At 47.6% G+C, this 18377-nt stretch overlaps 1 protein-coding gene across 7 annotated transcripts in view; it reads right to left on the bottom strand.

Annotated features, from left to right (window-relative positions):
- MAPRE3 (microtubule associated protein RP/EB family member 3) overlaps positions 1-18377 on the bottom strand; it is a 767705-nt gene that overhangs the window by 195618 nt on the left and 553710 nt on the right. For all 7 annotated transcript variants that reach the window (XM_085613228.1, XM_085613226.1, XM_085613230.1 and 4 more), the window contains one exon: positions 9720-9865. In XM_085613228.1, coding sequence (XP_085469354.1) covers positions 9720-9865 — 146 coding nt within the window. The remainder of the gene's footprint in view (positions 1-9719; positions 9866-18377) is intronic.

Genomic DNA, 18377 nt, shown 5'->3' with positions numbered 1-18377 from the left:
CAGACAGAAGGCACCCCAGCCCCCCTCCCACAACCCGGCCACCGTCACCGACGGTTCACTGTCATACACACCGCAATAGTGTCCTATTCTTGTTGCACTCCGCCCGCCTCCCCACTGCACGCCCCCGGGGCTTCGCGCTGTGTCCCCTCCTGACTAACCTCCTCAGGGTCTCCGGCTGTCATGTATGTTTTATACAGCGCCCAGAAATTCTTGGGGCGACTCCTAGGGGGTAACAGTTCGCTGTACGTTTCCGCCTGCGTACTGCAATACAGCATATCGCTAACCCATCGTTTCTTAGTAGGAAGCGGTCCTCTCATCCAGCAGGCCGCCACGACGCGTCGCGCGATCAATAACGCTATGTCCGTCAAGCGCCTCAGCGCCCGCGGAAGAGGCCTGGAGTAGCCCAACAACGCCAGGGCCGGATCTGGGGAGATCTCTTTTTCCAAGATCTGGCTCAACTCCCGGAACACCGCCGTCCAAAACCGGGCAACTCCTGGGCAAAGCCAGGCCATGTGTAGGAAGTCCGCGACGGGTACATGGCAACGCTCGCAAACCGCCGTGGGGCGCAACCCGTACCTATGCAGCCTTTCCGGGGTGTAGTAGACCCGCTGCAAAAACTTAAAGTGTATTAATCGATGTCGACCATTCAAGGAAATCTTTTTGGTGCTAGAGCAGCAGTACTTCCACATCTCATCCGAGATGTCCATTTCAAGATCCGTCTGCCAGGCTCGCCGCGCTGCAGAACACTGGGGCTCCCTTTGCTGGTCGCCTATTTTTTTGAGGGTCGAGACCATTTTGGTCGGCGCCGCAGTTTTAATGACATAGGAAAGCTCCGGGATTTCGGGGGGTTCTTCACCAGAAGGCCCCAAAAGAGACAGCAACGCGCCCCGTACCCTGTGGAATTGAAAGCGCTGGAGTAAGGTGATCCCCTGATGAGTCGAGGCCACACTCTCCAGCGTCTTGACCCCTCCTTCCTGAAACAGGTCCGCCATCCTGACGATTCCCAACTCACCTAGTGCCCGTTTCACCCCCGCTCCCCTCAGAGGGGGGAGCCAAACCGCCCACTCCACCGGCATCAGCGGAGAGTATAAAAGGTCACGGTCCTGCCTTCTCATGATCGTGTGCCACGCATGGTTAGTAGTACCGAGCGAGTCCAATAGACCCACCCTACGATCCATGGGTAAAAAGACCGTCGCTGGGAGTGGGAGTGGATCCGCAAACAAGCGCTCCAGCAACACATGCGGTACGTCAGGTGCGGCGTGTATCCACGTATGCAAATGGGACGCCTGCGCCACTCTGTAGTAGCTCTCCAGATCCGGAGCACCAAGCCCCCCCATCTCGTATGGCAGTGTAAGCACTTTCCATTGGACTCTAGGTTGTTTACCACCCCAGGCCAGTCGGGTTAGGGTCTGCGTCAGCTGCGTAAAGAAAGACCTGGGGAGCACTATAGGGATGTTGTTAAAGAGGAACAGAAACCGCGGTAGGACGATCATTTTCATGATGGCAATCCTGCCCATCAGCGACAAAGGGAGCTTGTTCCACTCTTCCACCTCGTCTACAAGTTTTGAATAAGCTACCCCATAGTTTTCCCTCAGCAAGACCTCCGGGTCCCCATGCAGCCGAATTCCCAGGTAGCGGATTGAGTCCGTCGTCCACTGCAAAGGGTATTCCATAGGGAATTGCATTGTGGCCGGAGTCAACGGGAACGCTAGTGATTTGTTCCAGTTGACCCTGAGGCCCGACAGCGCCCCAAATCGGACCACCTCCCGCAAGATGGAAGCGAGATTCTCCTCCGGGTCTCGGACGTACAGCAGCGTATCGTCCGCGTAGGTAGAAATACCTATCTTATAGGAGGGAAAGTTGATGCCCTCAAATCTGTGGTATTCTCTTATTGCGCACGCTAAAGGTTCCGCCACCAGCGCGTAGAGGAGCGGGGATAGAGGGCAGCCCTGCCTGGTCCCCCTAGTGATTGCAAACGGCTCCGTAACTCGGTCGCCGAGGCGCAACCGGGCAGTGGGCCCGAAATACAAAGCACCAAGCATCTGTAGAAACGGCTCTCCCAGCCCAAGCTTCCTCAGCACCCTCACCATAAACGGCCATTCCACAGAGTCAAACGCTTTCTCCATATCTAGGAAAAGCGCTATGGCCTTACTCTCTGGGCGCACATGCTGCATGACTCCAAGGACCGTGCGGATATTATACGTAAGATTCCTGGATGGAACAAATCCTGCCTGCTCCGGTGCCACGAGCTCCGGCACCAAAAGCGCCAAACGCGTGGCCAGCACCTTTGCATATATCTTAGCATCGACATTAATCAGGGAGAGAGGCCTATAGGAGCCGCACAAGTTGGGAGGCTTCCCAGGTTTTAGTATTGTGACAAGCAGGGCCTCCCGCATCGTGTCAGGCATGCAGCCTTCAAGACATATGTCGTCGAAAAGAGCCATGAGGTGCGGGAGGAGCTGGTCCTGGAAGGCCTTATAAAAGGCCACCGTCAGCTCCCGGGGCAGTGCCAGCCCTCATTCCTCCCAGAGCCTCCAAGATCTCATCTTTTTGTATGGGCAGCGCCAGGAATTCCCGCCGCGAGTTGGACAAAAACGGCATTTTGATGTAGCTGAGGTAGTCGTCTATCTCCTCTTCCATGCTGGAGGACTGGGATTTATACAGCCCCGCATAATAGGCCCTGAATTCTTCTGTAATCCCCGCCTCATCTGTGATCACATCGCCCGAGGCTGTGACAAGTTCGTCTATCACCAGAGGTCGCCTAGAGCTACGGAGTATCCCCGCAAGTAAGGATCCCGGCCGCTCGCCCTCGCCATAAGTGCGAGCCGTGGCGTACTTCCCCATATGTTGCACCTCACGGTCCGCCTCACTGTTGAACTCAGTGACCAGGTTCTGCAGCCCCGCAGCCACCTCGGGGTCTGCCGAAGCCCCCCGAAGCTCCTCCAGCTGCGCAATCTGCCTCTCCAGGGCCCCAAGTTGCTGCCGGATGGATTTAAGCACGCCCGAATGCTTAGTCATTGCAACTCCGCGAATATAAGCCTTGAACGAATCCCACACCGTTTGGAAGCTCTGGACCGAGCCCGCGTTCACCTCAAAGTACGAGTCTACTTCGTCCGCCAGTTCCCCTCGGAACACTTCATCCAGCAGTGAGTAAGGCGGCAGCCGCCACGTGAACGGCGGCACTCGTCTGTGCGGGGTTGCCAGTACGAGCAAAAGAGGGGAGTGGTCCGACAGTGTGCGCGGCAGCACCTCGCAGTCCCTGACGCACGCGAGCAGTGTCCGCGACACCAACCAATAGTCTATTCTTGTATGTACGTCGTGGAATGCCGAATAATGCGTGTATCCCCCTTTACCAGGGTGGCGATGTCGCCAGATGTCTAGCATGTCCAGCCTGATTAATTCTGCCTTCATGTGTTGGGCGGCGGTCGCCGGGCGGCGAGCCGGCCCAGAGGAGCGGTCTAGCTCTGGATTGAATGTGAAGTTAAAGTCACCACCCCATACCATGCCAGTGTGCACGTGCAGCCTACATTGCGCTGCCAGTGTGTCGTAGAACTCAGGAGAGTCATAATTGGGGCCGTACACATTAACTACGATCAAGTCATGGCCCTTACCAGTGCACCTCGCTATTAAGTAACGCCCGTCCGGGTCGGAGGTGAGCGACGTCAGCCGCAAGTTCGATCGTGGGTTTACCCAAGTAACCACCCCTCTGGAATGTGATGTAAAGCCTGCCGCCGCGCTGGTGCTCACTAGCCCCTTCGCCGCTAACAGTCTACTTGTAAGAGGAAGGTGAGTCTCCTGTAGCAGTGCCAGGTCAATGTGGTGTCGGTGGAGATAATTTAAGACTTTCCTGAGTTTGCGATGATCGTTCAGCCCCCGGACATTCCACGTCAGTGCTCTAATGGCCCCCTCTCCAGTGTCCCCTGTCCGTTCACTTATTCCAGTCATCCGGGCAGAAACATACAGCAACTACCGCTGCGCACAAGCCAAGTGGGAGTCCCCTCCCACCACTCGATTCCAGAAAGTCTGAAACAGCCATACAACAGTGAGTCTAAAAGCGTGCCACTCAACAGACAGTGCGGATCACAGGCCCCAACGGCAGACCTTCCCCCCAACTTCCCAACCCACCACCCACAGCCGACCACCCCCAACTTGGCCAGACAGATCCCCAAACCCACCCCCCTCCCTACCCCGCAACAAACATACAAAACCATCCCCAAACCAGCCCTCAGAGATCCCACGTAAGCTATCAGCACTGGGGCAAGGGCTTCCGATGAACAGCTACCCTAAAAACTCTCAACTGTCCACCATATGGCCGTGCCCCCACTGCCAAGCCCCCAGTCTCTGTGCAGCACGAGGCATTATCGTCTTCCCACTATTAGTGCAAGGGGGGGACCCCAACACTCCCATCAGCAGCGAGCAACCCCTCCCGTCTACATTTGCAAGGCACCCTCCCAGCGCCCCCAAGCTGCCAACTAGGCCATAGCCCATTTGTCTCGTAGACCGGCCCGTGCAATGAGGCCCAGGCGCCACACCAACCTGAGTCCCGTAGGTATTGAGTCCGCAGGGACATCCTGCCCTCGCCCAAACCATGCAAAGGATCCTGCCCCCGCCTCCCCTCCAAGTCCAGGACCACAGCTCCCAGGCCTATCCCCAAACACATCAGAAAGTTCTCACCCAGCCACGGCCTCAGGGTCCTCCGGAGTGGCCGTCGTCTCCTGCACAACAACAATGTTCCAGCCGCTGCGATACCGCCAGGGAAGCGACTACCTCCACAACAGGGCAACGGCCCTCCACAAGGAGACAGGGCGTAGCAAGCGGCCATCGCCAGCGATCTAGTCCTGCTCCTCCAGGCCAGATGCGTCCGCCCGGGCAGCCGCGCCGTCCTGCTGCCCTCGTCGTTGCTCCTTCGACCACTCCTTCAGAGATCGCTGCAGCTCCCTCGGGTCCGTGAAAAAGTGCGAGTGCCCCTGCCTGTTGATGCGGAGCTTCGCCGGGTATAACATGGCATAGTCTAGGCCCAAATCGCGGAGTTGCTTTTTGTAGGGTGCGAACTGTCTGCGCTCCTCTTGAACCTTCGCCGTGAAGTCGGGATAGATGGAGATGTCCATCCCTTCGTATTGCAGTTTCCCCTTTTCCCTCGCCACTCGCAGGGCCGTGTCTCTATCTCTATAATTCAGTAGTTTTGCTATTATGGGTCTTGCAGGCGCACCAGGCTTGGGGCGAGGGCCCAGCGAACGATGGGCTCTCTCGACAACTAACATCGGGGAGAACACGTCCTCTCCCAGCAATGCCCGCAGCAATTTTTCCACGAAAAGTTCCATTCGCCCGGTGTGCGGCGATTCCGCCACGCCGGTGATGCGGACGTTTGACCTCCTCGAACGGGCCTCCAAATCTTCGGACTTGTCCTGAATGACCTGCAACAGCTTACTGAATTGCCTGCGGTCCGAGTCCCACGACGTCTGCGCCTCCTCCACCTGCGTTATTCTCTGTTCGGACGAATCCAGCCGCTCAGCATTCTTATCCACTCGTTCCGACATGCGGTCCATGCGGTATGTGAGCGCATCTAGCTTGGTGTCTATCGCGGTCAGACTGCCCTGCAGCCCTTTTTCCATTGCCGCCAGCATTGCCTTGATGTCGGCGCACATAGAGCTCTCCGCAGCCGCTCCATCCGGAGGCCGCGCCGGTGGTGCTTCGTCGGGCCCCTTCGGCTTGCGGGGGTCAAAAGACAGTTTGGGCTGGGATTTATCGCTTTTGCGGAGGGTCAGCGACCGCCACACGCCCGTCTCTCCGGGGCAAAGTCCCGTTCCCGGGGGGACCGCACCGCGGGGCACCCCCACCACGACTCGCAGATGTCCGGGGCGCCGACCACCCTGCGTCGCAGTTCCGAACTCTGTTCGCTCCCCAGCTACAGCACCATCCTGTTCACAGAGTCGTATATCTGCCTGCACCGCTCCCAGTGTCCGGCCACCGCCTCAGGCCCAAATGAGAGTGAGGGGCTCCCCACTCGAGCCTGTGGGACCACTCTCCTCCACGTGTTCCGTCGCTATCTGGGACAGGAAGGGCGCCCCAAGGGCCACTGCTGGTGATAGCTACTCACATTGGCGGCGGCAGCCCGTTCTGTTCCGCGCGACAGCCCCAGCGGGCCCTCCAGCACCCGCAGCTAGGTCACAGCACCAGACACGCGGTCTATTCCTCCAAGTCGCCGCCGTCACTCACCTCGGCCCAGACGTCCGAATCCCGCCAGGCAGGGAGAAGCAGAGGAGGGCGCCGCCGCGGAAAGTCACATATCTTCAGCTAGGGTGAACGAGCAGCAATCCCTCCAAGTTCTCCGCAGGCCTGGGTCAGCTCCAATGGCGCAGGGGGGGTGGGGGGGGGGGGGGGGGTGGGTGGGCGCCAGTTCTTTAAGTGTCCACCCGGGCTCAGCACCAGTGCGCTTCCCTGTCGCTACCCGTCTCGAGGGTGGCCCCACGGCCTACGCCGCTCCCCAGGCCAGCCAGAGGGGGGGGGGGGGGGGGGGCCGATCCACACCAGTACGCCTTTCACCCCCGCTGTCCGAGTCCAAGATGTCACGGGGGGGGGGCCTCCGAGCCCGTACCCCAGGGGGGACTTGGGTCTCACACGGCGTGGGCAGCCGCGTCTGGCAGGGGGTCCGGGAGCCCAGGCAGCAATCCAGCCAGGGGGGGAGGGCACCGCATCCGCCACCCCGTACCCCTTGCAGGTCCTCAGCTCTCCGCTTGTGCGTTCGGCGCGGCCGTCTCCGCCTCACCGCCAACTCCCGAGGTCTCAGCTGCCGGACCAGGACGCCGGGTCTTCGCCCTGCCAGTCGGCCGCACGTCGCGCTACGCACTGTGGGGAGAGCCACAGGACAGCCCAGGGATCACGGCCCAGTCCGCTCCCTCGCTCGACGTCCGTCAGTGTCAGCTCTCCGGGTCTTGCTCGCTGCCGCCGGGCCTCCGGGGCGACTCAGCCCAGTGTCGGGAGGAACCCCCCAGCCAGTTCACCGGTCAATGCCGCTGCTCAGGATCATATGGACGGATATTTAGGGGCTTAGAGCGGGAGCTCCGCGATCACGCGTCCGCCATAGCTGCCGGCTAGCTCCGCCCCCTCATGATATCCTTTAGTTAATAGCCGCCAGCTTTCTGTGGGACCAGTTCTAGGGCACATTCTGATACACGATATACTGGAGAATTACGATCTTTTGTTTAAGACTTTATGAGTACATACGGAAATGCAGTGACCATAACACCCCTGGTCTAGGTATGCAAAATTTAAAAAAATACCACTAAAGGGTGCACCAGCCTTCCAGTCAACAACTCTAAGTCTTCTGAAGATAAACCTAGTGTTAACCAGTGCATCCTACCTGTACCATGGGTCTCTAGTGTCAATGCTGCAGATCTTGCATGTTAAGGCTGTGATGTGGAGTGTGTGCCCAGCCCACCTGTCAGTTTTGGTTAAGAAAACTCCTACTATATTTGAATGTGGCTCTGCTGGAAAGGATGCCCCTGTTCTGTACTGGAAAGACGTGATGAAGTTAAACCACAATCCCCTGGTGCCTGCCATGGCGGAATTTTGGTGGCTGAATACACCAACCCTGTATGCTTCCTCTGTTATCCGTGGTGCATTATATGATCTGGGCCATGACCCTATGTATGACAACATTCTTGCATGGCTAAACTGAGTTAGCAAGTACCAAAATGGTGGTTCAGAGGGCAGATTCATCTATGTTTTAGAGCAAAGCTGAAGATGGCTTTACTACAAGATACTAGGCAAGATGGGCCCCTTAGATGAGGGCTCGGTGTGAAATGCTGGTCGGAATACAGCATCGGGTGAATATCCCAGATCTGCTAGATCCACATGACACTCTACCCTACCTCAACAACCTTGGGGGCACAGAGGCATTCTGCATCCTTCTTACCTGTGACCAGCACAAAACAGACCTGAAATTCGGGAGAAGTTGGGACTGGTGTCTCTGGCTAGGTGGGTCTGCCTGATGTGAGGTGAGGTAAGTTCTTCAGATTGCCCACTCCAGTCATCCATGCCGCTCAAGGTCAGCGCTATGCATCTCTCTCCTTCTTCCTACTTAAGCGAAAGGTGGCTAAATAGTTTCTCACAACTACTATGGGACCTCTTCATGCCCCTAGGCTATTTAATTACTTGTCTGGATCAAGAAGGCAAAGCTGTAGCAGTCATCTCCAGATGCTTGATCTCATGCAAGTGACTGACATTGGAAGAGTTCTCCACATTTGACTGTCAATAGAAATGAAAACTTTTGCCTAGAACCACACACAATTCCATATTGTCCAACACCCGCTAGGTAACAACCTCCAGTTCATTGAACAATAAATGTAGATCTTTGTAAAAAAAAAAAAAAAAAACTAACACCAGCTCTGACAACATTTTCCTGGGAAACCTCAATTCCCTCTAGACAGATACCTTATCATGCAGTCTCTATAGCTCACTGCAATTACATCTCACTGCTACTTACTCAAAAAGAAGCCTAAGAGAAAAGCATGGGCTGGTTACCAAACAAAGCTTCAAAGTGGCAGCTTAAGCTCAGTTCCAGCAGATTAAAACATTAGAAAATGAAGAAACTCTCCAATTCGGTACTATGGGGACATTATCTTGCCATGCTCCATAGCACTTTATATTGACTACTACTTAATTGGGGGATATTGGCACATTGTCATTCAGTTTGTTGGAGAGGTAGGTGATGAGTCTATACTTACTGGGACCTGGGACTTTTGTAGATAAAAAAAAATCAGGAAAATCCTGAATCAAAGGAATCGCTTGAATTGTGATATGTCCTACAGCCCACACTCACAGACTACCGGCATTATCATCAACAAGAACCAATGTAAGCTTAAACAAAATGTGCATGCCATCCTACATGTAACACTTGATTCCGCTACACCACACTGTGGATGAAGAGGCGTCATTGTTTGCTCCCATTTAGATGTAACACTGTTTCAGCTTAAGTGTATGTGGAGAATGCCAACAGCTAACTTCACAGTTCAGATAAATGTAGACAAAGTGCAGTTGTACAAAACAATGAAATAGCGAGCCAATAAGGCAGTCGCACCTCCCTCCTTATCCCCCCAACAAAATTTAAGTCCAAGCATCTATTGTTAAACGCAGCATTGCGTGAAAATCCACTGCACCTGCTGTTTCCAAGGTGCAACCTCGAAGGATTAAAGACGTTTAACAGATAAATGTGAATGGCACCACCCGTTAAACTTCCACATTCAATCAGTCCATTCTTTGTACGTGATGTCCAAGATAATCTTTATTTTTCTTGTTTCATAAAAAATGCAATACAGAACAGCCAACGCGTTTCGTCCACTACATGTGGACTTCGTCAGGGTATCAATTTGTCTTTCGGGGTATTGCAACCAAAGGAAAGCCATAGTTCATCATATTAGAACAATGTAGATTCCTGGTATGGATATTAACCATTTATTCAACAGGACCCCATATGTTTAGGGGAACACCATTATTCCAGAATGTAGAGCAGAGCAGCACCTCGATCCGTACCGCCTCCCGCCTCCCAAGCTGGTGTCTAACCGTGAATGGGCAAGACGCCAGTTTGAGATGCGGGAGACGGTACAGATCGAGGTGCACTTCACATTTATCTGTTAAACAAAGAACAGCTGGTATTTAGTGAAAGCGTGCTATGGTTCCTTGTTTCTTTTGAGAATAAAGTGATCATAAGCAGAACGTACTTTATCGACACCCATCTTCTTGAAAGCAGCTTGTAGTACTTTAAAGTTGTGGATATACTCATGCTCCAATTTTGCCTGGAACTTGACCTTCTTCAGGAGTATGGACCCTGGAAAGAGCATGTCCATAAACTGGCAATATGCAGCACCTGAGGAAAAAAATATAGGGAATGTCAGTCACTCTGAAATTAAACACACACAACCCTAATGCCCTGGAAGCAGAACAATAGTTATAATAAAACACCGATGCCAATATCTGCAGTAAGCCCACTGCTAACAGTGAAAATATTTCCATGAATAAATGATCATCATATTCTTCACTCTTTAAAGAGCTAAAGGTCTCCGCCCTGAGTAAAGCAAAGCGCAGAAAATGTGAGGAAGGACCTAGTGAGTAGATGGGCAAGTGAGGTCATCAGTAACTCTGTCTATTTTAATATTCAGAGACAGTGGGACCGGCATCTACCATTGTGACGACATAAATTGTTACAAATTAGCATTTGTCTAATCTCAAGCATTAATTATGTATTTTTAGCCACTTTCTCCACCACATTACAGCAAAGGTGATCACTGTTTCTTCCTTGCATGTTATCTTTTATCTAGTAGAAGGGGTATACACTTAGGACAACTGCACATGCTGGTCATACTCCTTAGTGAAGATTTTTAAGCTAAAGTTGTCTCCAAAACGAACTTTAAAGTGTTTTCATTCTTTTCACAAGAACAGAATGCAGAGTCGAGTTATTTTCAGCAAGTTAAATAGTCTCCACTGGACTACTTCAAGATCTGCACATTTCAGGTGATCATGGATTATGGCAAACTTCTTAGTTCCTCTCTGTCTCGCTGGTCAGATTGTATCATGCTGCATGACCTCACTCCAACTACTTCGGCTCAATCAGTCCATTTCTACTTTTCCTTCTTGATACGTTGTCTGATGCAGCTCTCAGAATTAGTGATTAAGACTGGATACTCATTGGTGTAAACTTCCACATTTGTCATCATGCTTCGCAGGACTTTTGTAATCATGGAGGGGATCTTGGACCAGTTTCTCATCTTACAGGTCCTCCCAAGGCATTCTCGACAACATCATTTATAGAGCAACAAACTGAGCTCCAGAACAGTGCTGTCAAAATTAGGAATCATAAGAGCCGAGTGATTTTACTGCATTATGACCCATCATTGTGCCTGACTGATACTTTAATCAGCCAAAGTGTGCATTCCTTCTAGGAATGTGGCTGTTTTTAAAGAGGGAGCGATAGGTGAGTATGAAAGACACACCTATATTCCTAAGGGCAATTAATGAAAGTACAAGGGGTAAGCACTGGCAGAGGATGAAAACTGTCAGTCGTACATGCTAGGATATTATTTTCGATGTAGGATAGCTCAGGGGTAAATTTAGAAAATATGTATTAAACGGAAAGGCAGTTAATGCATTGAGAAACCTCCCTAATGAAATACAACAGGTGCAGCCCAAATACTACCAAGAACACCATGTACATGAAATGTTCTGTGTGGCACAATTACAATAATCACAAAATAAATTTCAATCAAGAGCAGGTATCTAGCTATAATCATTCAGTGATGTGGTACCAACAGAGAAATTGGACCCTTATAAGTCTTTAGAAGATATATTTGCTGATTCTGTATGAGGAATTGTACTGCATCCCATTTATATACATTTGTATTTTTTCTAATATTGCCTCCTGAAAGGTCTTCTACGATAATCTTTTGGAAAGAAACCCAGGTAGGACTCACCTGGGTGTTTATGTGGTTTGGTGATGCACATGCATTACCATGTAGGATAAATTAGGCTGCTTGGCTATTTTTGAAGGGATCCTTCAGCCATGACAAATGACCCAGACCAAATAGGCTAATTATTGAGGGCAGAAACATGTTGGTGATCAGCAGATGGGTTTGAGCCACAGGGCTCTCGCTACCCACCAAGCTGAGTGTTTTTAGACATACCCAGAGTCCTTATGAATAAAACTGATAACGAAGAAACTCTGAGGTATTTTTAGATTGTCTGGATCCTGCCTTGACAAGTAAGTTTTATGTAAGAACTCCCTCCTATCGCCAAGTCTTCGAAGAGGTTTATTTTGAAGGTTTTATATAGCGCGAACAAGACTCTTGCGAGTAACAGAGCGCTTTACAAGTCATAAGAGTAAGTCGGTTGAGTCCACCCTGGTAGTACCATCTTACCGGGGTGGGGAGAGGATTCAGATGACGAAGTGTGTGTGAGACATGCTCTTCCATTAAGGATGGCCTTCCCATTTTAATCTGACTCTCGCAGAGTCTAGCGATAACAGACGACCTCCCGGAACTTCATTTCAGGCACCCCATTTGTTTGTGATATAAAAAATGTGTTCAGTGCTCGACTTATCACACTGTGACTGAAAAATAACCAGAGTAATAGTGTGTATAAAAGAGCAAACAACAATGGAACATTCAACTGATTTCAGTAGTAGGCACAAGTGATTGAGTCAAAGTAGATAGTAACCTGAACAACGTTACAAATATTAGGTCTCAATTGTTAACGACATTTTGACCCCTAGCATTATAAGGGTCATCAGGATATAAATAATTCAATGGCTTAACAGCAGAAAAATTAACACAAAGCGGTTTGTGGAGTTAAAAAGAATCAGGATTGCGTCAGTCAATGTCCCACACTGAACTGATAGAACCAGGATTCTGTTTCCACAATGTGTGTGGTGGTAGCTACAGGACATAACGTTGATACGTTAATAGGGCATGCAGCGTAGGTCATATAGCAGGAGTTGGAAGTTTTTTTACCATCTGTTTACAATGTTGCACAGAGCCGATTTTAGCTGTCATCCTACTCTTGTTTAAGACTAACTCCAGTTCCTTTTCGGACTCCACTGCCTGTAGACCAATTATTGTACATGCTCTAATCCAGCAACTGGGCTACTACATCAGATTAGATTTTAGATCCTCATATTATTCTTCCTAAACTACTACATCATCAACTTGAACGTCTGAATTAAACCGTATTCAATTAAATTGAATAATGAACATTTGAAAGCCATTTTTGTTGCATAACAGGCCTTGTGTAACTCATAGCGTAGGTTTAAAAATATATTAATATACATTCATTAAAAAAAAGAAGACAGTTAAAAAATTGAAGCAAAGAAACAGGTTATTAAATGGCAAGCGAAAGGAGGGGGGCAGTTAGATAAAAAAAGACAAGAGACCGAAAACTTAAGTAACTGAGTAGATGAAGATCTTTGGGCCAGTCAAAACAAGATCGTGCTCTATCTTGTGGGATTAATGTCTCTATTGACAATGTTCTTATAGTCCTCTGCTGTGGTTGAATTGTTCTTTGTCCCTACCACTGAGTTTACTCCTCAGGTTCCATTTCAGTGTTGTTGATGAGATGGTTCTTAGGCGCTTGTTCTTTGCTACAGTCCCTTCTGAATGCACTATTTTTCAGCACTTTGATACTTTGGCCCTCTTGTGTACCAGGGTTCACTTCACGTCAATGCTATTTTACAGGGCCAATTACTTCTTTTACTAACTTCTGTAAAGAAATGCTGCTGTTTTGGGTGTTACCAACTCATCTAGGTAACTTAAGAGTGGTGACATTGCTTGTGCATATCTTATTCTCGAGTGTCTGCATTTTACCTAGTGTCTGCATATTGTTATGTAGAGAATGGCATGCAAAACAAAGACAACCTGGGATAATGTCATACAGTAGATCGCATCTATTATCAACAGTTATCTTTTGATAAAAGAAACAATCATTCTGTGTTTTAATAATACTAAGTGTAGTTCAAGGTTTTAGCTGAATGTAAAATCCCTACCTAGGATAAATAACACTTTTTTAACCAAAGAACCAGGCTGCATTATACATTCTGTCTTTACAATGTGCAATTAGTTACTCAAGGGCTTTTCTAGTTAGACGTTTTGCTGGGTTTTTATGCAACTTCCTCCACACGCTTTACTGACTTAACTTTGGCAATTTCTATGACAGTAGAATAATCTGTAAGCCTTATTAGCTCTTCCACACACACCCAACTGATGCTAGGATCACTTATCAGTGATTGCTCAGCCATCACTAGATTGTGTATCCTAACTACACTGGGCAATCAAAATTCTTTATTTAATAGCTTAAATGAGAACACAGCTTAACTAGGAAACTGTAGTCCATGTAAGATGTGACTTGATTTGCACAAGGACGCATTTCAGATGGAGGAAAACCATCTTAATGGATGATGAACACAAATGCAGAGCTCAAAGCTGCATACATAAAAAGGCATTTTTTTCTGCTGAAAGTGCCTTTCATGGGGCATGCATGAGTAAAGCATAAATCTATACACAACCAACTTTTATAAAGAGCTTGCTGTCACCCTTGTAAGCAATTACAGGATCTATCCAAGTGCCTAGGTGACTTCTTTTGTGGAAAATTCGCTCATCTCAGTTCTAAGATCCAAAAAGGAACTGTTTGCATAAAGTAGTGCGGTGTACACTACTAAACTTTCTAGTTACCAAATTACATATTTTCTATTTTACTGTATATGGCCATTTGTAGAGTGTGAGCTACACCCTAATCAGAGGTTCTCTAGGCGCTGTAGAGCATCCTACACAGAGCAACAAGGGTAGCAATGAAAATGAGGACCAAAGATCTTAATGAAAAATTTTTAAGCTGCTTTCAGAAAGCGAAACTATTTAGAATGTTGCGCATTCCCAGAGGTAAAATGTTCCCAATGTGGACCCTTATTAAGAGAAGGATCTCTTGTGTGATTGAGATCTCTTGGAAGACGGCACTAGATGTGAGGTGAAACAAAGCTGTTGCTCTGATTATACTTCTTGAATGTCCTGATGAAAAATAGCGGCTGATTCAGACAGAAAATCTGATGCATCCATACTGTTACTTTAAAAATAACACCTTGAAGGGCAGGCAGCAGCATCTTCATGCGCCCGTAAACAGAATTACAATTCTTTATGCTAAAGATAAGTCAAGCAGCTGAATTTGTATGAACTGTAGTTGATTAGCTGATTTCTGAAGTAAGCACAGAGTTGTAAAAATTAAGGCAGGATTGAATGAGTATGTTTTACAGCATTCATTTTTATGCAGTTTACAAAAAGCCAATAATTTACCCAAAAATCTGAAGATGTTTAACAGGCCTTAGACCCCACTTCAATCTGCAAAGTTAAGAAAATCTCCAAACCCACCACATACCGCTATTACGCACTGCGTCAGAGTAGCTAAGACAATGTCCCCTTGAGACAAGAGACTGGCATCCCGGCATGCAATTGGGCTTTTAGCATTTACCAGTTTTTCAGGTAAATGAAAATGCTACAATGTTAGTTGAGGATATCTCTTTGATAGGTAATGATTCTTTGAAGAGGGAATACATGCTGACCCTTTTAAAAAAGCTGCGTTTCTTTCATGGGTGAAAAGTGTGGTTTTGGATCCCCGTATTCACCATTCTTGGCAAACGAAGGCAATCCATAGACCCATCTCAAGTTCAAGACTATCCAGAATGCACACTCTTGTTTACTTACTATCAGTCAGGCTTCAGGCCTAGACAGACACCGAGACATCAGTGCTGGAGGTCAAACTGCAGCTCTTGGAGATCCATGATAACTGCAGTCTTGCTAACGCCATTTACTTATCTTAAATTAATCCATCACGAGAAACAACAAAAGTTTGTTAAAAAAACACCTGGCTGTTTTAATGAATAGACCAGCTTAAGTGGAAGTCGAGCGCCGAGATACACCTTCGGGTGTGATTCGCTGCACTTTAATAAATGGATATAACATAACACATGCGGTAAACGTATGGTAGAAGGGGAGCGCAGAGCAAGGTATACATCTGCAGTCCTGCTTGGCTCTCCTTGCTTATACATGTGGGCACATGCATGATACTTGCATTTACATTACTTTCAAGCTAGCCATATGGGAATGACAGAGGTACTGATATCAGTAGGCCTCCACCTTCACAAGAGAAGTTCACTGACATCAACAGAGTAGTGCTGTACCAAAAGATAAATTGGAATCTTATTACCTTTTCCAATACACATAAATCAAATTGGGAAGTGGGCGGGTCAGTGAGGAATCTGCAGGTAGATAAGAGTATCCGCCACAAAGATTGTATCCGCAGGTAAGTAACTTTTTCTTCTGATGGGTACTTCTACCTGCAGAGTCCTTAGCTGTAGAACAGATTTCAGAGCAATACCCAACCCCTGGAGGAGGGTTGATGGATGGTTAGATGAAGAACTCCTGCAGAACAGAACTGGCAAAGTGTCTGTTCCTACGCAACTTAGAATCCAGGCAGTAATGCTTGGCAAATGTATGCAAGGATGCCAAAGATGCTGCCATAGCAGATCTCTGTGATAGGGACGCCTCTGACAAGGGCGGAAGTAGTATACTTGGCTCTGCTGGATCAAGCCCTTATACCTTCTAGAGGGTCTTTCTTGGGCATAGTAGATTTTGATACAAAAGACTGATCCATCTTGGGAGTCTTTCTGCACAGCTTTACCCTTCTTAGCAGTATCTGACAAGGAGCTGGTTATCCAGAAGTATATCCTTGATGCGGTCCAGATAGAAGTTGATCACCCATCTAGGCTCTCACTGATGCAACAGCTCCTCCTCATCTGCGGTCCGAAGCAGGGATTAAAAGGATGGGAGAGTGATGGACTAATCCAGGTGGAAAGGAGTTACCACTTTTGGCAGGAGAGCAGCCGTAGTTCTCAACTTCAATTTGTGGAGACAGAAAGAGGTACTAGGAGGACGAGAACTAAGACCTTGCCACTCACTCAGCCATCTGGTGAAGGTGATCACCACCAAAAAACAGTTTTGAGAGTCAACATCCTCTTTTTTTTAAATTTTTTTTTTTATTGAAATTCTTGTGTCAGAGTTACAATTTGACAATAACATAAGTTGGCGAACAGAGAATAAAGATATAAATGGCATAAAGAAAATAATTTGCATAAATTGGCAAGCAGAAAATAAAAATACAGAATAACATGGAGAGAATAATTTACGAAATACGGAAATCGACCATTACACAAAGTAAAGACTCCAAATTCTATTGAACTTCATAATCCCACCTATTCGCTGTGCATATCGCATTTCAGTCTTTCTAACATTCCTAATTTTTTGCAGCCAGGCACTAAAAAGAGGAACTTGAGTTGACTTCCAGTTCTGCAGGACTAATGACCTTGCAACTGCCATTGCAATAAATAATAGTTTAACCCTCTGTTCTGTCAAGCCAAGATCAGAATCGTATCCATACAATATTAATTTAACATTATAAGTAATCAGAATCCCACAATACTTTTGCAAGTATTCGAATATCTCATTCCAAAAAGGCATAATTTTAACACAGTTAGCTATAGTGTGGGACCAGTTTGCAGGAGTATATTGCTGGCATCTAAAACAGGTGGCAGTAGTGTTAGGAAACATTTTAGCAATGGCAGCAGGAGTACGATACAGAAGCCATTTACTGAAGAATAACATTCTTCTCCAATTAGATCCTCGAAGAACACTAAAATTCAGTTTATTTATAATTTTCCAAGTATTGATAGTAAGTACATGATTCTCCTGTTCTTGCCATTTTTTAATTGCTTTTTGGCTAAGATCGTCCTCAGTATATTGTGCTAAAACACGTTTCCATACCCCTGGCTTCCTCGTCCTAGAAGTCATAAACAAATCGTCCCATAGCTGATTGGAGGAACCAATGCTTATTGGTTCAACTTGTACCAACGTTTTAAAGATTGAAACATACGAACCAAGTAACATAAAATTCCCTGGAATAATAAGCTGCATCTCTCCAGGTAACAGCCATGTCCCCTCCCTCAAGAAATCTAACAAAGAATGAAATCCCAAAAGTGCCCATTGTAGTGCAATGTCGACTCCAATTTTCATTCCCAAAAAAAGGAGAGCATTTCTTCAGGGGGTTCTAATATTAAATTGCGGGAGAGAATATCTTTTGAGAAAGACATCCTGACGCTTAAAGAACCAAAGCATCGTCTTATAACGAGTAAGTTTCGGTAATTTAGGAATATGTAACGGAGAAGGAATCTGAACCTCATGACAAATTCTGTCAAAAAGAAAATTAATAAACACAGTTGGGGTCTGCATTCCAGATTTGAACCGCTCTAAATATTGGGCAAAATATGCGCTATAGTAATCTTTAACATTGGGTACGGCTAAACCTCCCAATTCCGTATCGGCGTAAAGAATCCGCATTGCTATCCTGGGACTTTTTTTTGCCCATATAAACCCTGTGAATAATGATTGTACTTTTGAGAAGAAACCACTGGGCAAAAAACAGGGAATGGCAGAAAATAAAAAATTAAATAACGGAAGAATAGACATTTTTATAAGTGCCACTCGCCCCAGGATGGAAAATGGCAACGAGTCCCATCTATTAAATAAAGATTGAACCTTGCGTAGAAGAGGATCAAAATTCAACATAACTAAATCGGAAACCAAAACAGAATACATAACTCCTAAATACCTCTTCGGTCTTGAATTAATACAGCCGAGTAAATCAGTGTGTAGCTCAACCTCACCCCCACCACAAACTAATATTTCAGTTTTTTTTTTATTAATTCGGTAACCACCCAGATGTTCGAATTCTTCAAAAAGCTGAAGAGCGGCAGTTTGAGATTGAATATCCGACTTAATCAGTAACAAAATATC

Source organism: Triturus cristatus, chromosome 6 (assembly GCF_964204655.1).
Source record: "Triturus cristatus chromosome 6, aTriCri1.1, whole genome shotgun sequence".
Lineage (NCBI taxonomy): Eukaryota > Metazoa > Chordata > Amphibia > Caudata > Salamandridae > Triturus > Triturus cristatus.
The sequence above is the reverse complement of the archived record's forward strand: the minus strand, read 5'-3'. Positions and strand labels throughout refer to the sequence as shown.